At 36.0% G+C, this 19,762-nt stretch overlaps 1 protein-coding gene across 4 annotated transcripts in view; it reads left to right on the top strand.

Moving 5' to 3' along the window:
* The window catches only part of Atf2 (activating transcription factor 2), a 92,020-nt gene that overhangs the window by 32,841 nt on the left and 39,417 nt on the right, over positions 1-19,762 (top strand). For 2 of the 4 annotated variants that reach the window (XM_028880626.2, XM_028880625.2), the window contains exons 4-5: positions 7,088-7,139; positions 7,313-7,382. In XM_028880626.2, coding sequence (XP_028736459.1) covers positions 7,335-7,382 — 48 coding nt within the window. In that variant the 5' untranslated portion in view covers positions 7,088-7,139; positions 7,313-7,334. The remainder of the gene's footprint in view (positions 1-7,087; positions 7,140-7,312; positions 7,383-19,762) is intronic. The other 2 variants (XM_028880624.1, XM_028880627.1) reach the window with 1 other exon arrangement.

The following is a 19,762-nucleotide window of genomic DNA, read 5'->3' as shown; positions in this document are numbered from 1 at the left end:
ATATAATGGAGTAAATGAATATAGCCAAAAATTTAAAGTAAGGAAGTAATTAACCTCTTAGGAAAATGTATTAAAGAAAACAAAAAAGCTAGCAATATTATTAATTTAAAAGGATATCACCATGCATCTAATGGACATGGAAAAAGGTGAGAGAATGTTATTAATAGCTAGGTGAATGTATTTGAAAGCATAGATGGGAAATTCCTCAAAAATATTCCTAATATAAGTGTTTTAGATAGTATCTATTTAAAGATACTGAATTTATGAATTAAAACCTCCCCACTAGAAAGCTATCCCCAGGCCCAGATAGCTTCACTGGTGAATTATTTCAAATATACACTTTTTTTCTAAAGATTTATTATTTTATGTGTATGAGTGTTTTATCTGCATGTATGTATGTATATGCATCACATGCATGCCTGATGTGCCTACAGAAGCCAGACAAGGCAATAGATTCCCCTGGACAGGAGTTATAGATGGTTTGAGTTGCCATGTGGGTGCTGGGAATCGAACCTGGGTCCTCTGGGAGAACAGCAATTGCTAACTCTCCGGCTCTAATACAAGCTTTTATATAGATTATTTTAGAAAGTTAAAAAGAATTAACATGTCCCAACTCGAATTATAAAACCATCACAAAACAACACATAATAAGATTATTTCTGATGAACATAAATATAAAACAGAATATTAGCAAATAAAATCAGGAGATGTATATCTCCAAAATACGATTTCTCCAAACATTCTAGTTGGCTTATCAACTGAGAATCATTCAGTGTGATTGACTACATTAAAAAAATAAAAAAATTGAAGGAGTGAATAGGAGGAATTGGAGGGGAAGTAGGGAGGGGGTGATGTAAATATAGTATTTGGTTTGAATTCTCAAAAAAAATCAAATTAAAAATAAACATAATGGTCAGGCGTGGTGTCACACACCTTTAATCTCAGTACTTGGGAGGGAGGCAGATTTCTTGAGTTCTAGGCCAGCCTGGTCTACATAGTGTCTTCCCCCACCCCCAAAAAAAGGAAAGAAAAAATCATATACTTAAATAATCTGTTAGCATCAGGTACTTAACTAGCTGTCCTAGTCTACATGAAACTTTGTTTCAAAAACAAGACAAATAAAACTCCTAGAATAGTAGATACTGAGGGAAACTTGATTCTAACAATGTGTATCTTAAAATTCTGCCGCATCTGCTTCTTTCTGAGAGTGATGTATTTTTTTTTTTAATAGATTGTATTGTCAATTCCTATAAAGTTGTTCAAGGACCTGTATGGGTCCTAAATGTTCTTTCTAGAGTCTGCAGTAAAAGTCATTGACATATTAATACTAATTTGTTAATGGTCTTTTTTTTTTTTTTTTTTTTTTTTTTTCTTTCTTCAAAAATATACAAGTAGGAGTTTCTCCATAAGCTGCCTGAGTATGAATCACAACAAGCTGAACATGAGAAGTAAATAGGAGAATCCAGCCATCTTACTCTGTTGAGCCAGACATTAGATTTGTAAAAAACAAAACAAAATCACCTTTTTGCCTTACTGTATCTCTCTAGTCCTGCTTTGTAAAAATTTTAAGAAGCTGTAAAAGGATGTGTTTTTGAGATAAATTATAAATATACAGAAATGTTCTAAACCTAGTTGTAAAAAAACCAGTACTCACAGATTGACTAGGCCAAGCAGTTGACATGGTGCAGTAAGATGACTTGCCTCTGTTTCTTGATGGCTAAATCTCCAGATGGGAGGTTTGAATGGTTTCTTCTATCATGATGTTAGGATGCTGACCTAGAGTGAGCTTGAGCAATAGCGTTTGAAGAACAAGCAAGTTCTAGATGACTAAGGCAGAGAGTGTAGGACTTGTGACCTAGCCTTTTGTCATTTCTGTGACACTGTTAGATGAAGTAGTTATAAACCCACCTAGATTCAAGGGAAGAAACATAAACTCTTGATATGAGGAGAGCTGCAAAGAATTTGCAGTCATATTTTATCAACTGTTGCAAGAAGATGTTTGATGAACTAAAATCCTGTTGTATAATTGAATTATTCACTCTGTAAACCATAATTATGAAAATAGTACTTGTTTGGTCTGTCAGCATTTTATCCTGTAACCTTTTTATTACTACAGAGAAAGTCTTTTCAGGACTAGGGGGAAATCATTTAATGACGGTTGCTTTATGACCCTCATTTCATGCTCCCTTTGGGATTTATATATCATAAACAGGTTACATATATGCTTTAGGATTTGTTTTGTGGGGCACTGTAGTAAAAGGTACAGATTGGGAAAAAATGAATATTTATTGTTTGTTAAGACCCTTTTATGTACCAAATCCTTCTAAGAAAATATATTTATCTTACTGTAAAGACATACACACACACACACACACACACACATGTGTCTTTGGAAGGGGTAAAACATACAAAATAATCTGTAGACCATCAATATTTGCTCTCAATTTTTGATCTGCCTTCTAAGTATGTTTTTTCTTTCTTTATTCCCCCCACACACACACACAAAGACAGGATTTCTCTGTGTAGCTCTGGCTGGCCTGGAACTAGCTCTGTAGACAGGCTGGCCTCAATCTCAGAGATACACCTATCTCTGCTTCTTGCATGCTGGGGTTAAATGCCAGCACCAACACACCTGGCAAGATATTTTTTCTTAGCTTAATTTTCTTGTATTTTGAATATAATATGGTCTTAATTTTTGCTGCTGCTGCTTCTCTGAGCTTCCAGAGTCTGTGGTGGTGTATCCTGATAAAAAAAAAATCCAGCTGTTATTAACTAAAACATATCTTGTTTGTTTGTTTGTTTGTTTAATGAAACAAGTTCTCCAAGTTCTCACTCGTAGTCTGCGCAGACCTAAACTCAGTAGGTAGCCCAGGCAAGCCTTGACGATATGGCAAGGAGAACCCTGCCCTAGCCTCCCAGGTGCTAAGATTGCAGATGGGAGCCACCATGCCTGGCCTTTGCTACTTATTCCCCACAGTCCTTGCATGTCCTATGCTTGGTTGGGAATTTTCTTTAGATTTCAGTTCTGAATGCTGTATTGGCCTGTCCTCAGTCAAGCTCACTGGTTCCTTCCTTAGTCTCTAGATGCGCCTACTAAGGGCATTCATTCTTCATTTGTTTTAAAATTTTACCTCAGTTTGTAGCCCTTTTCTCAGTAATAACCATGTCTTCTTGCATGTTGTCTATTTTTCCACTGGAGTTTTTCTAATATTAGCCATTGTTCTTAGCTTTGTTTTTCAGACCAAGCCTTACTATGTAGCCCAGGCTGGCATTGAATCTCTGAATGATCCTCCTACCTTCTGCCCATCCCTCTGCCTAGCACTGAGGTTATGGTTATGTGCCAACATACCAGGTTGTTTTGTACGGTGAACACTAGTCAGTAGGGGTGAAGCACACCCCTTTCTTGTTAGACACCAGCTTGACTTCTCCATGTTTGATGACATGTGTAAATGTTGTCTGCAGCAATAGGATCTTACCATCAGGTTATAGAGGGCAGCCAATAGCTGTGTAAATAGCCTGTGATGTTGAGGGGTTTCCATGGGGCTCCTTTGGGCAATGACTAAACAAGATGTAACCCTTTCCTGGCATTGGAAATTTTACTTAGTGGCATACGATGTCTAGATTGGTTACTGTCTCTCCTATTATTTGGTGACTCCATTTAGATTCCTTTCATGTATGTATTTTAGGACACTTCCGCATTAATGTTTCCATATAGTTTTTCAAATGGCCTTTAGTATTAGCTGTACCTCCCCATATTTCCTACCGTTCTCTCCCACCCTCCCTACCTAATCATCTTATTTTAGTTTCCCCTTTGTCTTTTCATAACAATGTATTCTATTTCCCCTTCCTTGGAAAGACCACCTCCCTTTACTAGGTACCTACCCTCTGTGGTTATTTAGATTATAGCACACATTTTGAAAGCTTAATTTGAAAGCTGGATTTTGAGGTAGATTGATTCCTAGCTTCTTCCTGAGGAACTACCACACTGATTTTCATAGTGGCTTTCCAAGTTTGCATTTCCACCAGCAATATAGGAGTGTTCCCCCTTACCCCACATCTTCATCAGCATGAGCTGTCATTTGTTTTATTGGTCGTAGCCATTCTGGCTAGGGTAAGATGAAATCTAAAAGAGTGTTGAACATTTCTTTAAGTGTTTTTCAGTCATTCGTGTTTCATCGTCTGAGACTCTCTGCTTAGTTCTGTACCCAGTTTTTACTTGGATTGTTTTCTTGGTGTTCAGTTTTTTTAGTTCTTTATATATTTTAGATACTTATCCATACATATTAGCCCTGTATCAGATATATAATTGATAAAGATCTTTTCCCATTCTGTAGGCTGTTGCTTTGTTCAAATGAGGTGTCTTTTTCATCTTCATGAGGTTAATAAACATTATTAATTGTTGGTCTTAGTGCCTGTGTCCTATTCAGAAAGTCCTTTCCAGTGCCAGTAAGTTCAAGCCTATTCTCCACTTTTCTATCAGATTCAGGATACCTGGTCTTGTGTGGAGGTCCTTGATCCATTTGGAGTCGAGTTAGTTTTATGCAGATAGCTATGGATCTATTTTCAGTCTTCTACATGCAGCCATCCAGTTTGACCAGCACCATTTATTGGAGATACTATCTTTGCTTCAATGTGTATTTTTGGCTTTTTTTTTTCTTTTGTCAAAAATCAGGTGTGTTCATAGGTGTGTGGATTTATGTCTGGGTCTTCAGTTCCATTAGTCAACCTGTCTGTTTTATGTCAGTACCATGCTGTTTGTCTGTTTGTTTGTTTTTTTCAATAGCTCTTTAATACAACTTGAAATCTGACATTGTGATACTTCTAGCACTTTTATTATTCAGGATTTATTTAGCTATCCTGGGTCTTTTATGTTTCCATAGGATTTGAAGATTTTTTTTTCAGCTTCTGTGAAGAATTGTGTTGGAATTTTTATGGGGATTGTACTGAATCTGTAGATTGCTTTTGGTAGGAAGCCATTATTACAATATTAATCCCACCAGTCTGTGACATGAGAGATCTTTCCATCATTTAGTATCTTCAGTTTCTTTTAAGTTTTTATTATACAGGTCTTTCACTTACTTGGTTAGAATTATCCCAAGATACTTCATTTTATTTTTTGAGGCTGTTTTTCAAGGTACTGTTTACCTCATTTCTTTCTCAGTCTGTCATTTGTATATAAGAAAGCTACTAATTTTTGTTTTAATTTTGTTTATTGCTATTTTGCTGAAAGTATTTTTCAGCTATAAGTTTTCCTCGTGGGAGTTTTTAGAGTTTTAAATACACAATTACATAGTCTGCAAATAAAGATAATTTGACTTCTTTTCCTATTTGTATTCCCCTTGATCTCTCATTGCTCTAGCTTAGAATTAAGTACCATATTGAATAGGTGTGGAGAGAGTGGGCATCCTTGTCTTGTTCCTGAGTTTATTGGATATGCTTTATGTTTTCAGCTGTTTAGGTTTATATTGACTATGGGCTTTCTCTAAATTGCCTTTATTATGTTGTATCTCTAGTCTCTCCAGGACTTTCATTATGAAGTGGTATTGGAGTTTGTCAAAGGCCTTTTCTGCATTTAATGAGATGATCATGTGGTTTTTATCTTTCAGTGTGTCTATATAGTCCATTATGTTTATCAGTGTAATATGTTGAAACATCTCTGCATCTCTGGGATGGAACCAACTTGATCATGGTAGATAATATTTTTGATGTGTTCTTGGATTTGGTTTGCAAGTACTTTTATTGAAAAACTTTGCATCTACATTCCTAATGGATATGGGTGTGTAGTTTTCTTTTTTTTGTGCTATATTTGTGTGGTTTTGGTATTGGTGTAACAGTTGCCTTACAAAAAGAATTAGGAAATGTTCTTTTAGTTTCTGTTTTGTGGAATAATTTGAGGAATGTTGACATTACATCTTTGAAGATCTGGCAAAATTCTTTGTGAATCCATCTGGCCCTGGACTTTTTTTGTTTTAGTTTTTTGCTTGTTGGTTTGTTTTGGTTATTAGACTTCAGTTGTTGCTTCTATTTCACTAGGGGTAATGGGTTTGTTTAAATTGCTATTTTAATCATGGTTTAACTTTGGCAGGTCATATACATCAAGAAATTCATCCATTTCTTTTAGGTTTTCCAGATTGGTGGACTGCAGATTTTTTTAAGTATGTACTTAGGATGCTCTGAATTTCCTGGGTGTCTGTTGTGATGTCCCCTTTTCATCTGTAATTTTATTAATTTGTATATTCCCTCTGTGTCTTTTAGTTAATTTGACTACAGATGGACTTTCACTGTATGCAAATGTTATACCATTATATATTAAGGACTTGAACATTTTCAGTTTTCTGTCTGCAAGAGGTCCTGGAAAATACCCTCACACCATGTTATCTTAGCTCTTCTGCTGGGAGAAGAGGTGCCTAGAGGTCAAAATGTAGTTTTCTTTTATATCATATTTCCCTTTGAGAGTTTGACCTAGTACTTTGCACACATGAAAAAGTAACATTAGGAAGGGAATTAAGAGTTTGTTTATAATTTTTTGATGTTTTAGAAGGACATCCAGTCCAAAACATATTTCAGCCAATAAATAAAAAAATACTTGACAAGAATTTCAGTATGGAGGTAGATATCTTGCTTCATGACTTCTGCAGTCTGACCCTTGGAAGGCTGCCTAGTGTGTGGAATTTGTTCTTTTTGAATGACTTTTACACTGTTGTGCAGAAAAGAACCGAATGGCAATGTTCTAACCCCTTTCTGTAGCATAGGTTTTGCATGTTGCATGTTTCCACTCTCACAGTAAAGGTAGAAGATTGTCAAGCTGTTCTGTGGCCAGTGCAGCTAAGACTCTGAAGATTGAAGGGTACTCCAAAACCTGTGTGGCAAACCAGGGGGACCCCTGCACTTGCAAACAAAGCACCTCTCCTTTTTTTATTAAAGCAAGCAAAGCATGAGGTGATGTTTACAGTTGCTTAAGCAAAAACAAGTACAGCGAGAGAATACACCTGGTGATATGACCTGTCTTTGGTCATGCCAGGGCATTTCCTTCACTTCCATGCTTTCAAGTCCATTCACTTACCATAGTTTATGCAATTCTTTCTAGAAAGACACCCTGTGGGAAGAATAATCTGCACTCTGCCCCATACAAGTTCACAGTAAGTTAACAGCTTTCTTACCTGGGCTCCCACAGAAGACAGGGTTAAAAATGTTGCATTTAAATAGAAAAGTTAGCAAGTTTGGTGGAAATCAGATCTTGAGATTTATATTTGAAATTCTTCTGTATTCACAAACATCCCCCAAACACCTGACTCTCTGTGCTTTGTTACAGGTAATACAAGGACCTGTGGAATATGAGTGATGACAAACCCTTTCTATGCACTGCCCCTGGGTGTGGCCAGGTAATACATCCAGCAGTTACATTGATCTTGTATGCTTCTTTTCATTAAATCATTTCTAGAATATATTGTTATTAAGGCTTTACTATAGTGATTTTATAAGGTTAGAATTAGGCTAAAAAGAAAACAAAAACATTTAAAAATTCTTTCTTTAATAATCAATCCTAGTTCTAGAAGAGGCAGTGTGGTCCAGTAGAAGTAGTTCATCTTACAGTAAAGGTCAGAACCATAGACAGAAACCCCAGACTTAAAAGAATACTATTTGATTTATAGTCATTGAAAATCATTGCTAAATGACCTCATTGGAAATGAAAAATATATTGCTGTATTTAGAAATTGTTTCACTTATTTGAACTTTTATAAAACTAGCTGATACCTACCTCAGACAGTATCACTAATCTATTAATGTTCTGAATTCTAACATCTTTAATTCAAAGCATGTTTGGAAGCATTTTGAGATAATATTTTAATTTTTAATAGGACATTAAATTATTAATTACTTTACCATTATCCTAATCTTTTAACTACAGATACTAAAGAAGAATCGATATTTAATATGTAGTAAACTTAGAGTATTTACATACAGAGTTAAATCATAGACATTAAAGTACTTGATTGGTTTTTATTTATTTTTAGTTGATACTTTAAGTTGAAATGTAATAGACAAACAATAAACTTCATGATAGTTCACAGTTTGATGCTTTGTCTTTTTTTTCATACAATTATTGATTTTGTTGATGTGTGCATGTTGTGTATGTTTGTGGACATTTGCTGTGGGCACAAACATGCCACATATGGCATGTGGAAGTCAGAGAACAGCTTGTAGGCGTCATTTCCCTCCTTTCCTACCTGGTGGGTTTGTGGGGATCAAACTCGGATCCTTGGGTTGGAAGTAAACCCATTTACCTGCAAAGGGGTACCACCTTACTAGTGTTATGATTTGTCATATGGAAATATGTTCAGAGAACTGTTAACCACAGTCATGATAGTAAACAGACTCATCATCCCCAAATTTCCTTGTACCCATTTCTGTCAACTACTGATCTGCCTTCTATTGTTGCAAACTTGATTGTCCTCTCCAGACTGTGTACAAGCAGATTCATGGAGTATGTACACTCTTCTGGATTCTTTCATAACAAAATATGAGTTTTCAATTGTCTGTCTACTTTCTATAACTATTAACTAATACTGCAGATTAGATACTTGGCAATTTATGAAGAAAATAGTTGGTCACATAACAGGGACGCTAAGATTTGATTGTACCCCCAGAAATTCATGTATTGGAAACTTAACCTCTGAAGTTGTATGTTAATGTACTTGGAGGTGGGACCTTTGTGAAGTGTTTAAGATCATACTACTTTAGACCTCCCAACCTCTAGAGCAGTTAGCTAAATAAGCCTCTTTTCTTTATTTGGATAATTTGTATTCCAAAGTTTATCTAGCAGCTGTCTTATTTCCAAATTTAGTTCCCAAAGGTAAAATGAGTGAAATTTGCATGCAAGTCTTATGTGTACAAATGCTGTGGTTTCTGTTGGATTACCAACCAGAAGTGTAATGATGGAATCATGTGATAGAACCTTGCTTATCATTTTAGGAAATTACAGATTGCTTTCTAAAACATATGGGCCACTTTATGTTCCCATCAGTAATTTATTAGATGTCTAATTATGCCATATTCTTGTTAACATTTGGTATTTTCATTCTTTTAAATTTGACTCATCTTGTGCATAGATTAGTGTCTCATTGTGCTGTCTCATTTCTTTGATGACTGTTGAAAAGATAGCCACATTTCTAATATGTATTTATCAGCCATTTGTATATCTTTATTGTTCTGTGAAGTTGTTTTACCAACTCTTTTTTTTTTAATCTGTTTTTAAAAATTGAGTTGTCTGAGGGTTGGCAATACAGCTCAGTGGTCGACCATTTACCTAGCGTGAAGTTCATTTAGTCCCTAGTAAGAAAGGGGGGTATAGAGCTGGATTTTATTTTTATAATTATATAATTCTTATGTCTATGGATGCTTAGTCTGCATGTAAGTCTGCACCACATTTATACCTGGTACTTACAGAGGCAAGAAGAGGATGTCAGATCACCCAGCAACTGGAGTTAGAGATGGTTAGTCACCATGTGGATGCTAGGAGCAGAACCTGGATTGTCTGGAAGAGCAGCAAGTGTTATTAATTTCTGAGATATTTCTCTAGCCCCTTATTTTCCTTTTTATTTATCATTATTGTGGGAGGTACATGTGTCATATGCATGTGTGGAAGTTGGACAAGTTAAGACTTGGTTGTCTCTACCTGTATGTGCTTTCTGGGGATGGAATTCAGGTCACCAGGCTTGCACAGCAAATGCAGTTACACACTAAGCTATCTATCTCCCCTGCTCAGATGCTATTTAAGTAGATTGATGTAGAAATGTGTTAATGGTAAGGTGATGATTGGATCAGATTGGACAAGCGGCCAAATGAAGAAAATATGGAAGAAACTGCGTGTTTCTATTGTGGCTGAAGTGTATGATGACCAATGAGGGGCTTGGCAAGAGATCAGAGATGGGAAAAATCTTACCTGTAGAGCTCTGTGGACATGAGATATGTGGGTTTATTCACAGAGCAGTGTGAAGCAAGGAAATTAGAAGATGATATGGTCAAGGTGAAAGATAGACTAGGTTGGTAGAAACAGTGGACACGAGGAGAAGGAGACTTTTAATATCCAATTTAGAGCTATCATTTACCTGCATTTTTATAAATAAGTAAGAGTTAAAAAGTATAATCTTAAAAATTCTTGGAAACTTAAGAGTTTGATTTTAGTTTTCACTGACTAGATTTACACCCTGATAACTCAGACTGACTTTTATTTTTTGGATTTGGTACCAAGTTAAAGAAGAGAGCTGGGTAGTTAATTATTTTATGTATGTGTCCGTGTGTAAGCACCTGTGTGTTCATAGTACACATGTGGAGGTCAGAGGACAACTTGGAGGAGTCAATCTCTCCTTCTGCCAAATGGGTCCACAGTATAGAACTCAAGTTGTCAGGCTTCCCAACAAAGACTTGTTCCTGGTAACTCAGAATGTTCAAGGTTTTATTCCATGGTCAGCTAGCCAAGTTGATTGGGGCCTGTAACAAGGCAATATATCAGGGGAAGGCAGAAGCAAAACTAACTACTCCCATCCCAAGCCAAAGACTGAAGAAGCACCCAGGCCCCTTCAAGGTCACAGCTGAAATGGCTACAGGACCTCTCGAAGGCCCACATATGATGGAGGTTCCACCACTTCCCAATGCTCCCACTCTGGAAAGAAGAAGCCTTTGGATCTTTGAGGGACATTGGAGCTCTAAACCATAACAGCCAATACATTGCTTCTAAAAGCAGCTTTTGGAAAGTAACCAATTTTGCCATGTTGTTCTAGAAATCATTCTTGGAAACTTGGTCTCAAATAAGCCCTAACTTTTTCTGCTTAAAATAGAATGTTTGCTATTATTTTGTGATGTGACCCTTTATAAATATACACTTTTTTTTTTAAATGAAATGTATTACTTTTAATTATGTGTGTGTGGGGGGGGGGGGTTGTTAGTGCAGTGCCTATGAAAGCCAAAAGAGTGCATTGGATTCCCAGGAGCTGGAGTTACAGGCAGTCCAATCCATCCAGCATGCTAAGAACTGAACTCAGGCCCTTCCCAAGAGCATTGAGCACTTTTAGACACTAAGCCATCTCCACCCTCTACCTAGACTTTAGACAGGATCTTACTATATATATAGCCTTGCCTGATCTGGGACACACTAATAGAGACTAGATTGGCCTTCAAACCTTTGCCTCCCAAGTGCTGGGATTAAAGGTATAGGCCGACACACCTAGCACTCATACATGCTATTTTTTTTTTTTTTTTTTAGGTTTTCTATGTTTTGCGCTTTCTGAACTCATTGTAGCCAGGCTGGCCTCGACTCACGAGATCCGCCTGCCTCTGCCTCCCAAGTGCTGGGATTAAGGCGTGCGCCACCACCGCCCGGCCATACATGCTATTTTTAAAGAGTCTTTTTGAAAAGAATTTATGTATTTCTATGTATATGTGTTTGCCTGAGATTATGTGCAACATGTGCATGCTGCAGTCTGTAGAGAACAAAAGAAAGCATCAGATCTCCTGGAACTGGAGTTGTTGGTGGTCTGTTAGTTGCTATGTAAATGTGGACGCCAGTCTAGCTCTTGAAAGAGCAATAAGAAACTCTGTATCGCTGAGCCAACATCCCAGCTCTACATGTGCTGTTTTTTTTTTTTCTTGTTTGTTTGGTTTTTGTTTTGTTTTGTTTTAATAAAAAAAAAAAATCATATTTGAGCTGGGCGGTGGTGGCACACACCTTTAATCCCGGCACTCAGATGAGGCAGGTGGATTTCTGTGAGTTCGAGGCCAGCTTTGTCTACAGTGTGAGTTCCCGGACAGGCTCTAAAACTACACAGAGAAATTCTGTCTTGAAAAACAAAATAAAATAAAAAATAAAAACCAACCAACCAAAAAAAGAAAACTGTCATATTTAAATTTGTTTAAATAGAAGAAAAAGAATCAATAGTTGAACATTAGAATATATGTTTGTATGGTTATCATAAGAAATTATTTTGCTGGCCATGGTGGCGCACACGGTTCTCTGTAAATTTGAGACTAGCCTGGTCTACAAAACAAGTTCCAGGACAGCCAGGGCTGTTGCACAGAGAAACCCTGACTGGAAAACAAAACAAAACAAAAAAGAAATTGTTGAAGAGAATTCCCTAGCATTACATGTATAGTATTTGAAAACTGTTAGGGAGTTTCCCATGTGAGCCACCATGCCTGACTAAACATGGTTTTTAGTTGTTGGCTGTGTTCTCATTACAGAGCTTGTCCTGTCGTCTACTTAGTTTTCTACTATGAATTTTGAAATTAATTTTAGTATTATAACAAGTAGCATTGTGATAAGTATCATTTTACATATTGGCTGAAGCTCTCGAACTAGAATTACCAGCTCATTGTATATATAAACAGTCATAGTGGCTGAAGCATGAAGACCAAAAGTTCAAGACCACCATAAGACATTGTCTTTAAAAAACAAAGGCTGAAATGAAGCTAGTGGTAAAATACTTGCCTAGAATGCACAAGTCCCTGGGTCAGATTCCATTCCAAATAAATAAATAAAATGTAAACATAGTTAAATATTGGGCCAAAAAGATAGGTAAAGACATTTGCTTGAAGGTTGATGACCTGAGTTCAGTCCCTAGAATCCACATGGTAGAAGGAGAACCAATCCCTGCAAGTTGTCTTCTGACTTCCACACATTCACACAATACAAAGAAAGAAAGAAAGAGAGAGAGAAAGAGAGAGAGAGAGAGAGAAAGAAAGAAAGAAAGGCTCTTTTGCTTTAATTAATAGTTTAGTCTCATTAATAATGAACTATTTTCATCATAAACACTCCAATCTTGAGTATTACATATTTTTAGACAATGATTCTATGAGACATTTAACGTTATATACTATCACTGACCAAAACATAGCCCAGTGAATATCAGTTTCATGTGTTAATCTTGCTGAAAGCAGCAGTGACATATTTTTATTAAGTAGTTTTTTATTTTTTATTTTTAAAAAATAGTAGTAGTACTTTTTATTAAGTAGTATTTCTTAGGATGTTAAAGGTACTACTAATTATTTTTATTTTTTGAGATAGAGTCTTACTATGTAGCCCTGGCTGTCCTGGAACTCACTATTCAGGCTTCAAACTCACAGAGATCTCCTGCCTCTAAACCTTAAGTGTTGAGCTTAAAGGTATACCCACCATACCCTGCAATAATTGATGTTAGAAACACCAATTTGGTGATGATAGTGCAAATTATTTTTTTCTCATCACTAAACATGGCATGATCCAAATTTTGTTCTAGCATACTTAATTTAAATTTAGAATTTCCAGTAGATTTTCACATTTTAAAATGTACTTTATTGATAGTATCACCTTAAGAATGGCCTATAAAAATTAGCACAAAGAGTTTATCTGAAAATTCTTAACCACAGTCTTTTTGTAAATGCCTAGGTAATTTTTAGATATTGCACAGACTCCTATTAATTACATTTGTATTTAGGGGATGTGTTGTTAAATTGAATAAATGATGGAAAGTTAGATACTTAGTAAAATATTAATTTACATACTCTTGTTGGTGATATCTTTGCCTTTGGTGTCACTTGCATTGAAAATATTTTGTGGTAAATTATTGTATACCATAAGCTGATTCAGAGGAAGATTAGATAAAATATATACTTAGCCCAGGTGTCAGTGTATAAACAGACATTTTCTGTCCCGACTGCCCGGTCCCAAATAACCAACTCAGAGGCTGAATATGAGTTATAAATGCTTGACCAATAGCTCAGGCTTGTTTCTAGCTAATTCTTACATTTAAATTAACCAATTTCTATTAATCTGTGTATTGCCATGTGGCTCATGGCTTTACCTGTCCTCTAGCATTTCTTACTTCCTGGGCAGCTTGCTGGAGTCTCCCCTGACTCTGCCCTTCTTCATCCCATCATTATCAGTTTGGCTTTCCTGCCTAACTTATCCTGTTTAGCTATTGCTGAGCAGTGTGTTTATTAAACCATCCACAGCCACATATATTCTCACAGTGTAAAGAAATATTCCATAGCATTTCCCCCTTTTTGTCTAAATAAAAAGGAAGGTTTCAACTTTAACATAGTAAGATTATATACAATAAAAACAGTTATCAAGTAAGAATTACAGTTATAATATCAAATTTATTTGTATTTGGCAAAATCAGAGAAAATATTCTATTATATATTTTCTTTGTGACTCTAAAGTTTTACATCTGATTTACCTTTTTATCATAATTAGGAAAACTACAGTTATAACTCTTTAGTCTTCAATTCCATCAAAGACCTCAGAAGGGTGAAAAATATTACCTAATGACAGGAACATCAGGCTGTCTGAACAGTCACCCAAAGTTTTTCTATAACGTTGGGGCATCCAACTTTGGCCTACAGGCCTAGCATATCTGACACTTTCTTATGAAGCAGGGAATTTTGAAGGACTGTCCTACCTTGTCTTGGTAAAGCTTGGCAGTCACCTTTTTTGCATCCTGCTGGTACAGTTTGGACAGTATCTATCAACAATTGAGGCAAGGGCAGTTTTTTTGCCCACATGGCTAGCTTTTGCCATAAAGAAAACAAATTCCATATAGAGTTTCTTCGATGCCCATCATCCTCTTTGGCATAATTGGTGCTGCCAGGGGCACATGTGTCTCACTGTCAAGAAAAGTCTTATGTTACTAAAACATTTTAAATGCCATATTCTGTAGGTCTTTGAAGTGTTTGAAGATTGTCTATTTATCTGAAATATATCTCTATTTGAAATCCTAACTAACATGACTATAAGTTTGCTATTATACATGACTATTAATCTGTATTTCTTAATTATATATTACATTTTTAAATGAGCTGCATAAACATAATACTCTAAACAAGAGTAGAAATATACATACAGTATAACAAAATTAACTTTAAATTTGTATCAATAAACCAAAATCCATACTAATGTTAAATATGTAAAATTAATAGTTGTTTTTTGGACTAAAGTAGATTCAGTAATCTACTCTCTTATCTTATCATTTCTATGTTATCTCCCCCTTTTTTCCTTTAGAAAGAGATCTTTGGATTTAACTTCTTTGTTTAGCTTTTTTTTTTTTTCTGACCATGACCAATCACAACTTGTAACTAACCTCTAAACATGGACAAGCATTAATAATTTATTTTTGGAAATGTGGGCATAATTCTCTAGACTACTTCCTGTTGCATTGAAAATATTTTGTGGGGACACTGGTAATCTTTGGGGGACCCTAAAAAAATTCAGCGTTATGGTCAAGTCCTGACTGGAGTATTTTGTGAGGCTGGATCATCTCAGCCAGCAGCCTTGAAGCTATTTTGGATGCAGAACTCAGAGGAAACTGCAGCAGAGGCACTCTGAAATGTTGGATCATCTGGGCCATCTGTTCCCATTGGAGATTTTTTGGGGAGGGGGTCTTCCTTGATAAAACCTGACTTTTCTTAAGCCTGTCATTTCCTGTAGAAATAAAAGCAAAACCTTCCCAAAGTAACATATCTTTTGACTTAAATTTTGAAGTCAGGATATTTTTAAAATACAGAGGTTGGTTTAATCTAGCAGCTTTCATAATCAAATGTCTTTTAGCAGTTATCATTTGTTCATCAATAGTCAAAAAGTTTAAAGACAACACAGTAACATACAGTATCCTATTTTTCATCTTTACATGGCTTATATTTTTTATTACTCTTCCTTTTTAAGGACTTTATTATTTTAAAACTTTTTTTTTCATCTAAGACTGTATATATTCTTTTTCTTCTCTCTCCCAAGTGTATGCACATTTTTTAAACACACTTTGACCTGTTTAGAGGCTTTTTGTCTGAATCTGTCCTTACTGTGCATCTGTAACCTTTTCTGTCTGAATGAGCAAAAAAAAAAAAAAAAAAAAAAAAAAAAACTGTTGTGTAACTTAGATCATGGTGTGCTGGTGCTGGCTTCTCCCCCTCGGTTCTCTGAGAGCCTAGTTTCATGGCAGAAGAGGTAAGTTTACCGCCAGCTCTGGAGCCATGTTTACCCCCTAAAAAGCCAGCACTGGGTAGCATGCCGCCAGCTGCACATAAACACCATATAACTGTTTGGTAACAGGGCCTCTTAAAAGAGCCTCCCGTTTTTTGCTATTAGCACCGAGCCACAAAGCCATCTCTTAAACGATCCATGCCTCTGCTCACTGCAAGCAAACAGGCCACCAGAGAAAAGGTAGCTACCAAGAAGCCGGCTTGACTCCGTTATGTATGTCTAGAATCCTTTTTTAAGCTTTGTGGGTTAGGTTTTATGTGGAAATTTCGGCCACACATTAGAACACTATATGTAAATAGATGTTTCCTGTCCCAACCACCAACTCAGAGGCTGAATATGATTTATAAATGCTTGGCTGATAGCTCAGGCTTGTTACTAGCTAACTCTTACATTCAATGTATTAACCCATTTCTATTAATCTTTGCATTGCCACGTGGCTCGTGGCTTTACCTGTCCTCTAGCATGTCTTCCTGGGCAGCTCACTGGCATCCCCTCTGACTCCATCCTCCTTCCCATCATTCTCAGTTTGGCTTTCCCACCTAACTTCCTTTCCAGCTACTGGCCTGTCAGCTCTTTATTAACCAATGAGAGTGATACATATTCATAGTGTAGAATAGGATTGTTCCACAGCATCAGTGGAGGTATATGTGTGTTAATCAGTAGCTTCTTGCTATTGAATAGAGTTGCTCTTTTGGTTTTATTGAGACAGGGTTTCTTTGTGTAGTTTTGGTGCCTGTCCTGTATCTTGCTCTATAGACCAGGCTGGCCTTGAATTCACGGAGATCCGCTTGGCTCTGCCTCCTGAGTGCTGGGACTAAAGGCGTGCGCACCACTCCCTGGCTGAGTTCCTCTTCAACTAAGGAAAGAGTTAGCAAAAAGAGCTGTTACCCTGATGACATCAAAACTTATTTCTACCTATTTAACAAAGTTAAATAGTAATAATAATAATATAGCATGAAAATAACTATAAAACCACACAATGGCTGATTCTTAGGAAGTTAATTCTGGTAAGAGATGATTTAGCATATAAAAGCACATGCCATGGAAGCCTGGCAACCTTAGTTCAGTCCTGGAACCCCTATGTAAAGATAGAAAGGAGAGAACCAACAACACAGAGTCCTCTGACCCCCACATAGGTACTGTAGTCTGTGTAACACTTCACCCCATCCCAGTAATAAAATCTGAAAAGACATGGCCAAGCCCTGGAAATTTCTCAGCTATTAGAGCTTACATTAATTTACTATGGACACTACATGTTCACCTTCCTCCAATCTGCCCATTACCCTTTTTCTAACTTTCTAAGGTCCTATCCAAAAAAACTTTTTTTCACTTCCTTTCAACCTTGTTCGTTGAGATATTATGCTCAAGCACTTGTTTTTATTGAGAGAAAGACTTGGATTTTGTATATATCTGTTGTATTGTGCATTGGAGTTGGATTTTGTCTAGAAGAAATTGTATTAATTCAATATGATAATATTGCCAGTAATATTATTATCATTATTCTACAAAGTTTCTTCTTAAAAAACTTGTTGGTTTGTCTAAAAAACAATCCACATAAATTATAAATTTTATCTCATATAATAGTTACTATATTAAGTATTTATTAAAAAAGAACCCATATCCTTCATATATAAACATTTTTTTTCTCATTTTAACCAGATTGATTTTTCACTCTGACTCTCTAAGTTTCTTGTTAAATACACATTTCTCAGATGATTTCCCAAGGTCAGATTCACCTGTATTAGATACCAATTTGAGTGTGTTTTGTCCTTCACATTAAAAAATGTTGCTGTATATGTATATAAATAATACCAACAATCCCTTTGTAACTAATAGTTAATTTGATCTTTGGATCTTGTAGGAGGGTTTATGAATATATAACACTTATGTTTTCATCTAGTCACTCCTTTTTACTTGAGACAGTTTGCTTTCATTTTATCATTATACAGCCGACAGTGTTATTCTGTAGTATTTTGGTTAGTTGGTTAGGTTTTTTTTGTTGTTTTGTGTTATTGTTGCTGCTGCTGAGCAACAGACCTAAGGCCTTGTACATAGCACTTTACCATTAGACTACACCTTCAGCTCCAATTGCTCCTTGATATTTGTGGCCAAACTAATCCAAGCAGAGGACACTAGTGCATAAAAATTCTAGGTTAAAATTCCTGAGTTTTTAACCTCTTAATTTTGATAACTTCATTTATCAAAATTTTTTTAAATGTGCCACTTATACCAAGATGAGTTTACAAGTAAATGCTTTAATGATTCCCTTCTATAGAAAAGTCACGTCGGGAGGTTCTGTGGAACCTATGATGAATCTTACATGCAGATACTTTTAATGTGGAATGTAAAGCATAGCACTGAGAATTTTTTTTTTTTTTTTTTTTCGAGACAGGTTTCTCTGCGTAGCTTTGCGCTTCTGGAGCTCACTTGTACCAGGTAGCTCGAACTCACAGAAATCGCTGGCTCTGCTCCGAGTGCTGGATTAAAGGCGTGCGCCACCACCGCCGCATAGCACTGAGAATTTTAATACAAGGATAAAAAGCAACAGACAGTGTCAATAAGCTCTGCAATGTGTTCATTGTCTTAAGAGCTTTGTTTCTGGTGTGCTTGTCAAAAGAACTACTACTAATTTCTCAGGATTTGGGGAGGGCTCTTAAAAGGATAAAGTAATAAGAAGATAGCCTGAGTGGGAAAGAGTTGGATTGCCCGGTGTCCACAGGTGAATGGATAGTTAATGAATGAGTAAAACAAAGGACAGAAGCAATGGACAATTCTTTCAATATAGAGATAAGACAGGTTCTGAAAAAGTAATAATGATTTCATACAATAGTGGTTAATTTTCTCTTGGTGTTTATAAGTACAGTGATTTTCTTTAATGTAGCTTAGTAGGTTTTTTTCCTGATTTTAAGAATCAACTGTTATTTTAAGGAGTTCCTTTTTTTCAGTTAGCATTTATGTAATGTTTATGGCAGATTGGAGATCATAGGAGGTGCTCAGCTTACTTAGAAGGGTAGACATGAAGATATGTCTATATAATGATAGACCAAATAATGAAATAATAATAATAATGAAATAATTTTATTATATAATAAATAATAGTAATAAAAATAATGAAATAATAAAAAATAATGAAAGTTCAGAGCACAATGGGCACTGATGAAGGGCTTCTAACTTGAAGCTGGAGGGCAGGAGAGAGAACTCAGCAGTTAAGAGTGCTAGTTATTCTTTCAGAGGCCCTGGAGTTTGATTCCCAGCACCCATATCAGGAGACTCATAACTTTGTGGACTCCAGTATCTTCTTGCTTTTACAGACATCTATAGACACATACATACATGAACATGAATAAAAATAAAATAAGCCTTTTTAAAAAATTGAAGTTAGGGGTTTATGTGCAGGACTTAGGATGTTAATAGGTACTAACTAGGTGTCAGATTTCTTAAGTTAGACTAAAATTTCAACATTCCCATTTGTAAAGTGATAGGAAAGAGTGGGGCTTGGTTTAACTTCTGAACCAGGAAATGGGCAAACTAAATGACTGGTTCTTATTTTGGGGAACAGTAGTGCTTGATAAGGAGCTCTTCAAAAGGTTGATTTCCAGACACAGTAGGTGTTTAAACATGAAGGTGCTGTGTTACTGTTGGCATGTGGTACCGACCCGGTAGAAGGTGAGGACAGATGGGATAAATAGCTTTAAAATGCATACATTTTAATATGAGCTATGATGTTAAAAATTACTTTTGTAGATTAAAACA

This window comes from Peromyscus leucopus, chromosome 4 (genome assembly GCF_004664715.2).
Source record: "Peromyscus leucopus breed LL Stock chromosome 4, UCI_PerLeu_2.1, whole genome shotgun sequence".
NCBI classification, from domain to species: Eukaryota; Metazoa; Chordata; class Mammalia; order Rodentia; family Cricetidae; genus Peromyscus; species Peromyscus leucopus.
This window is presented reverse-complemented; position numbering and strand designations above follow the sequence as displayed.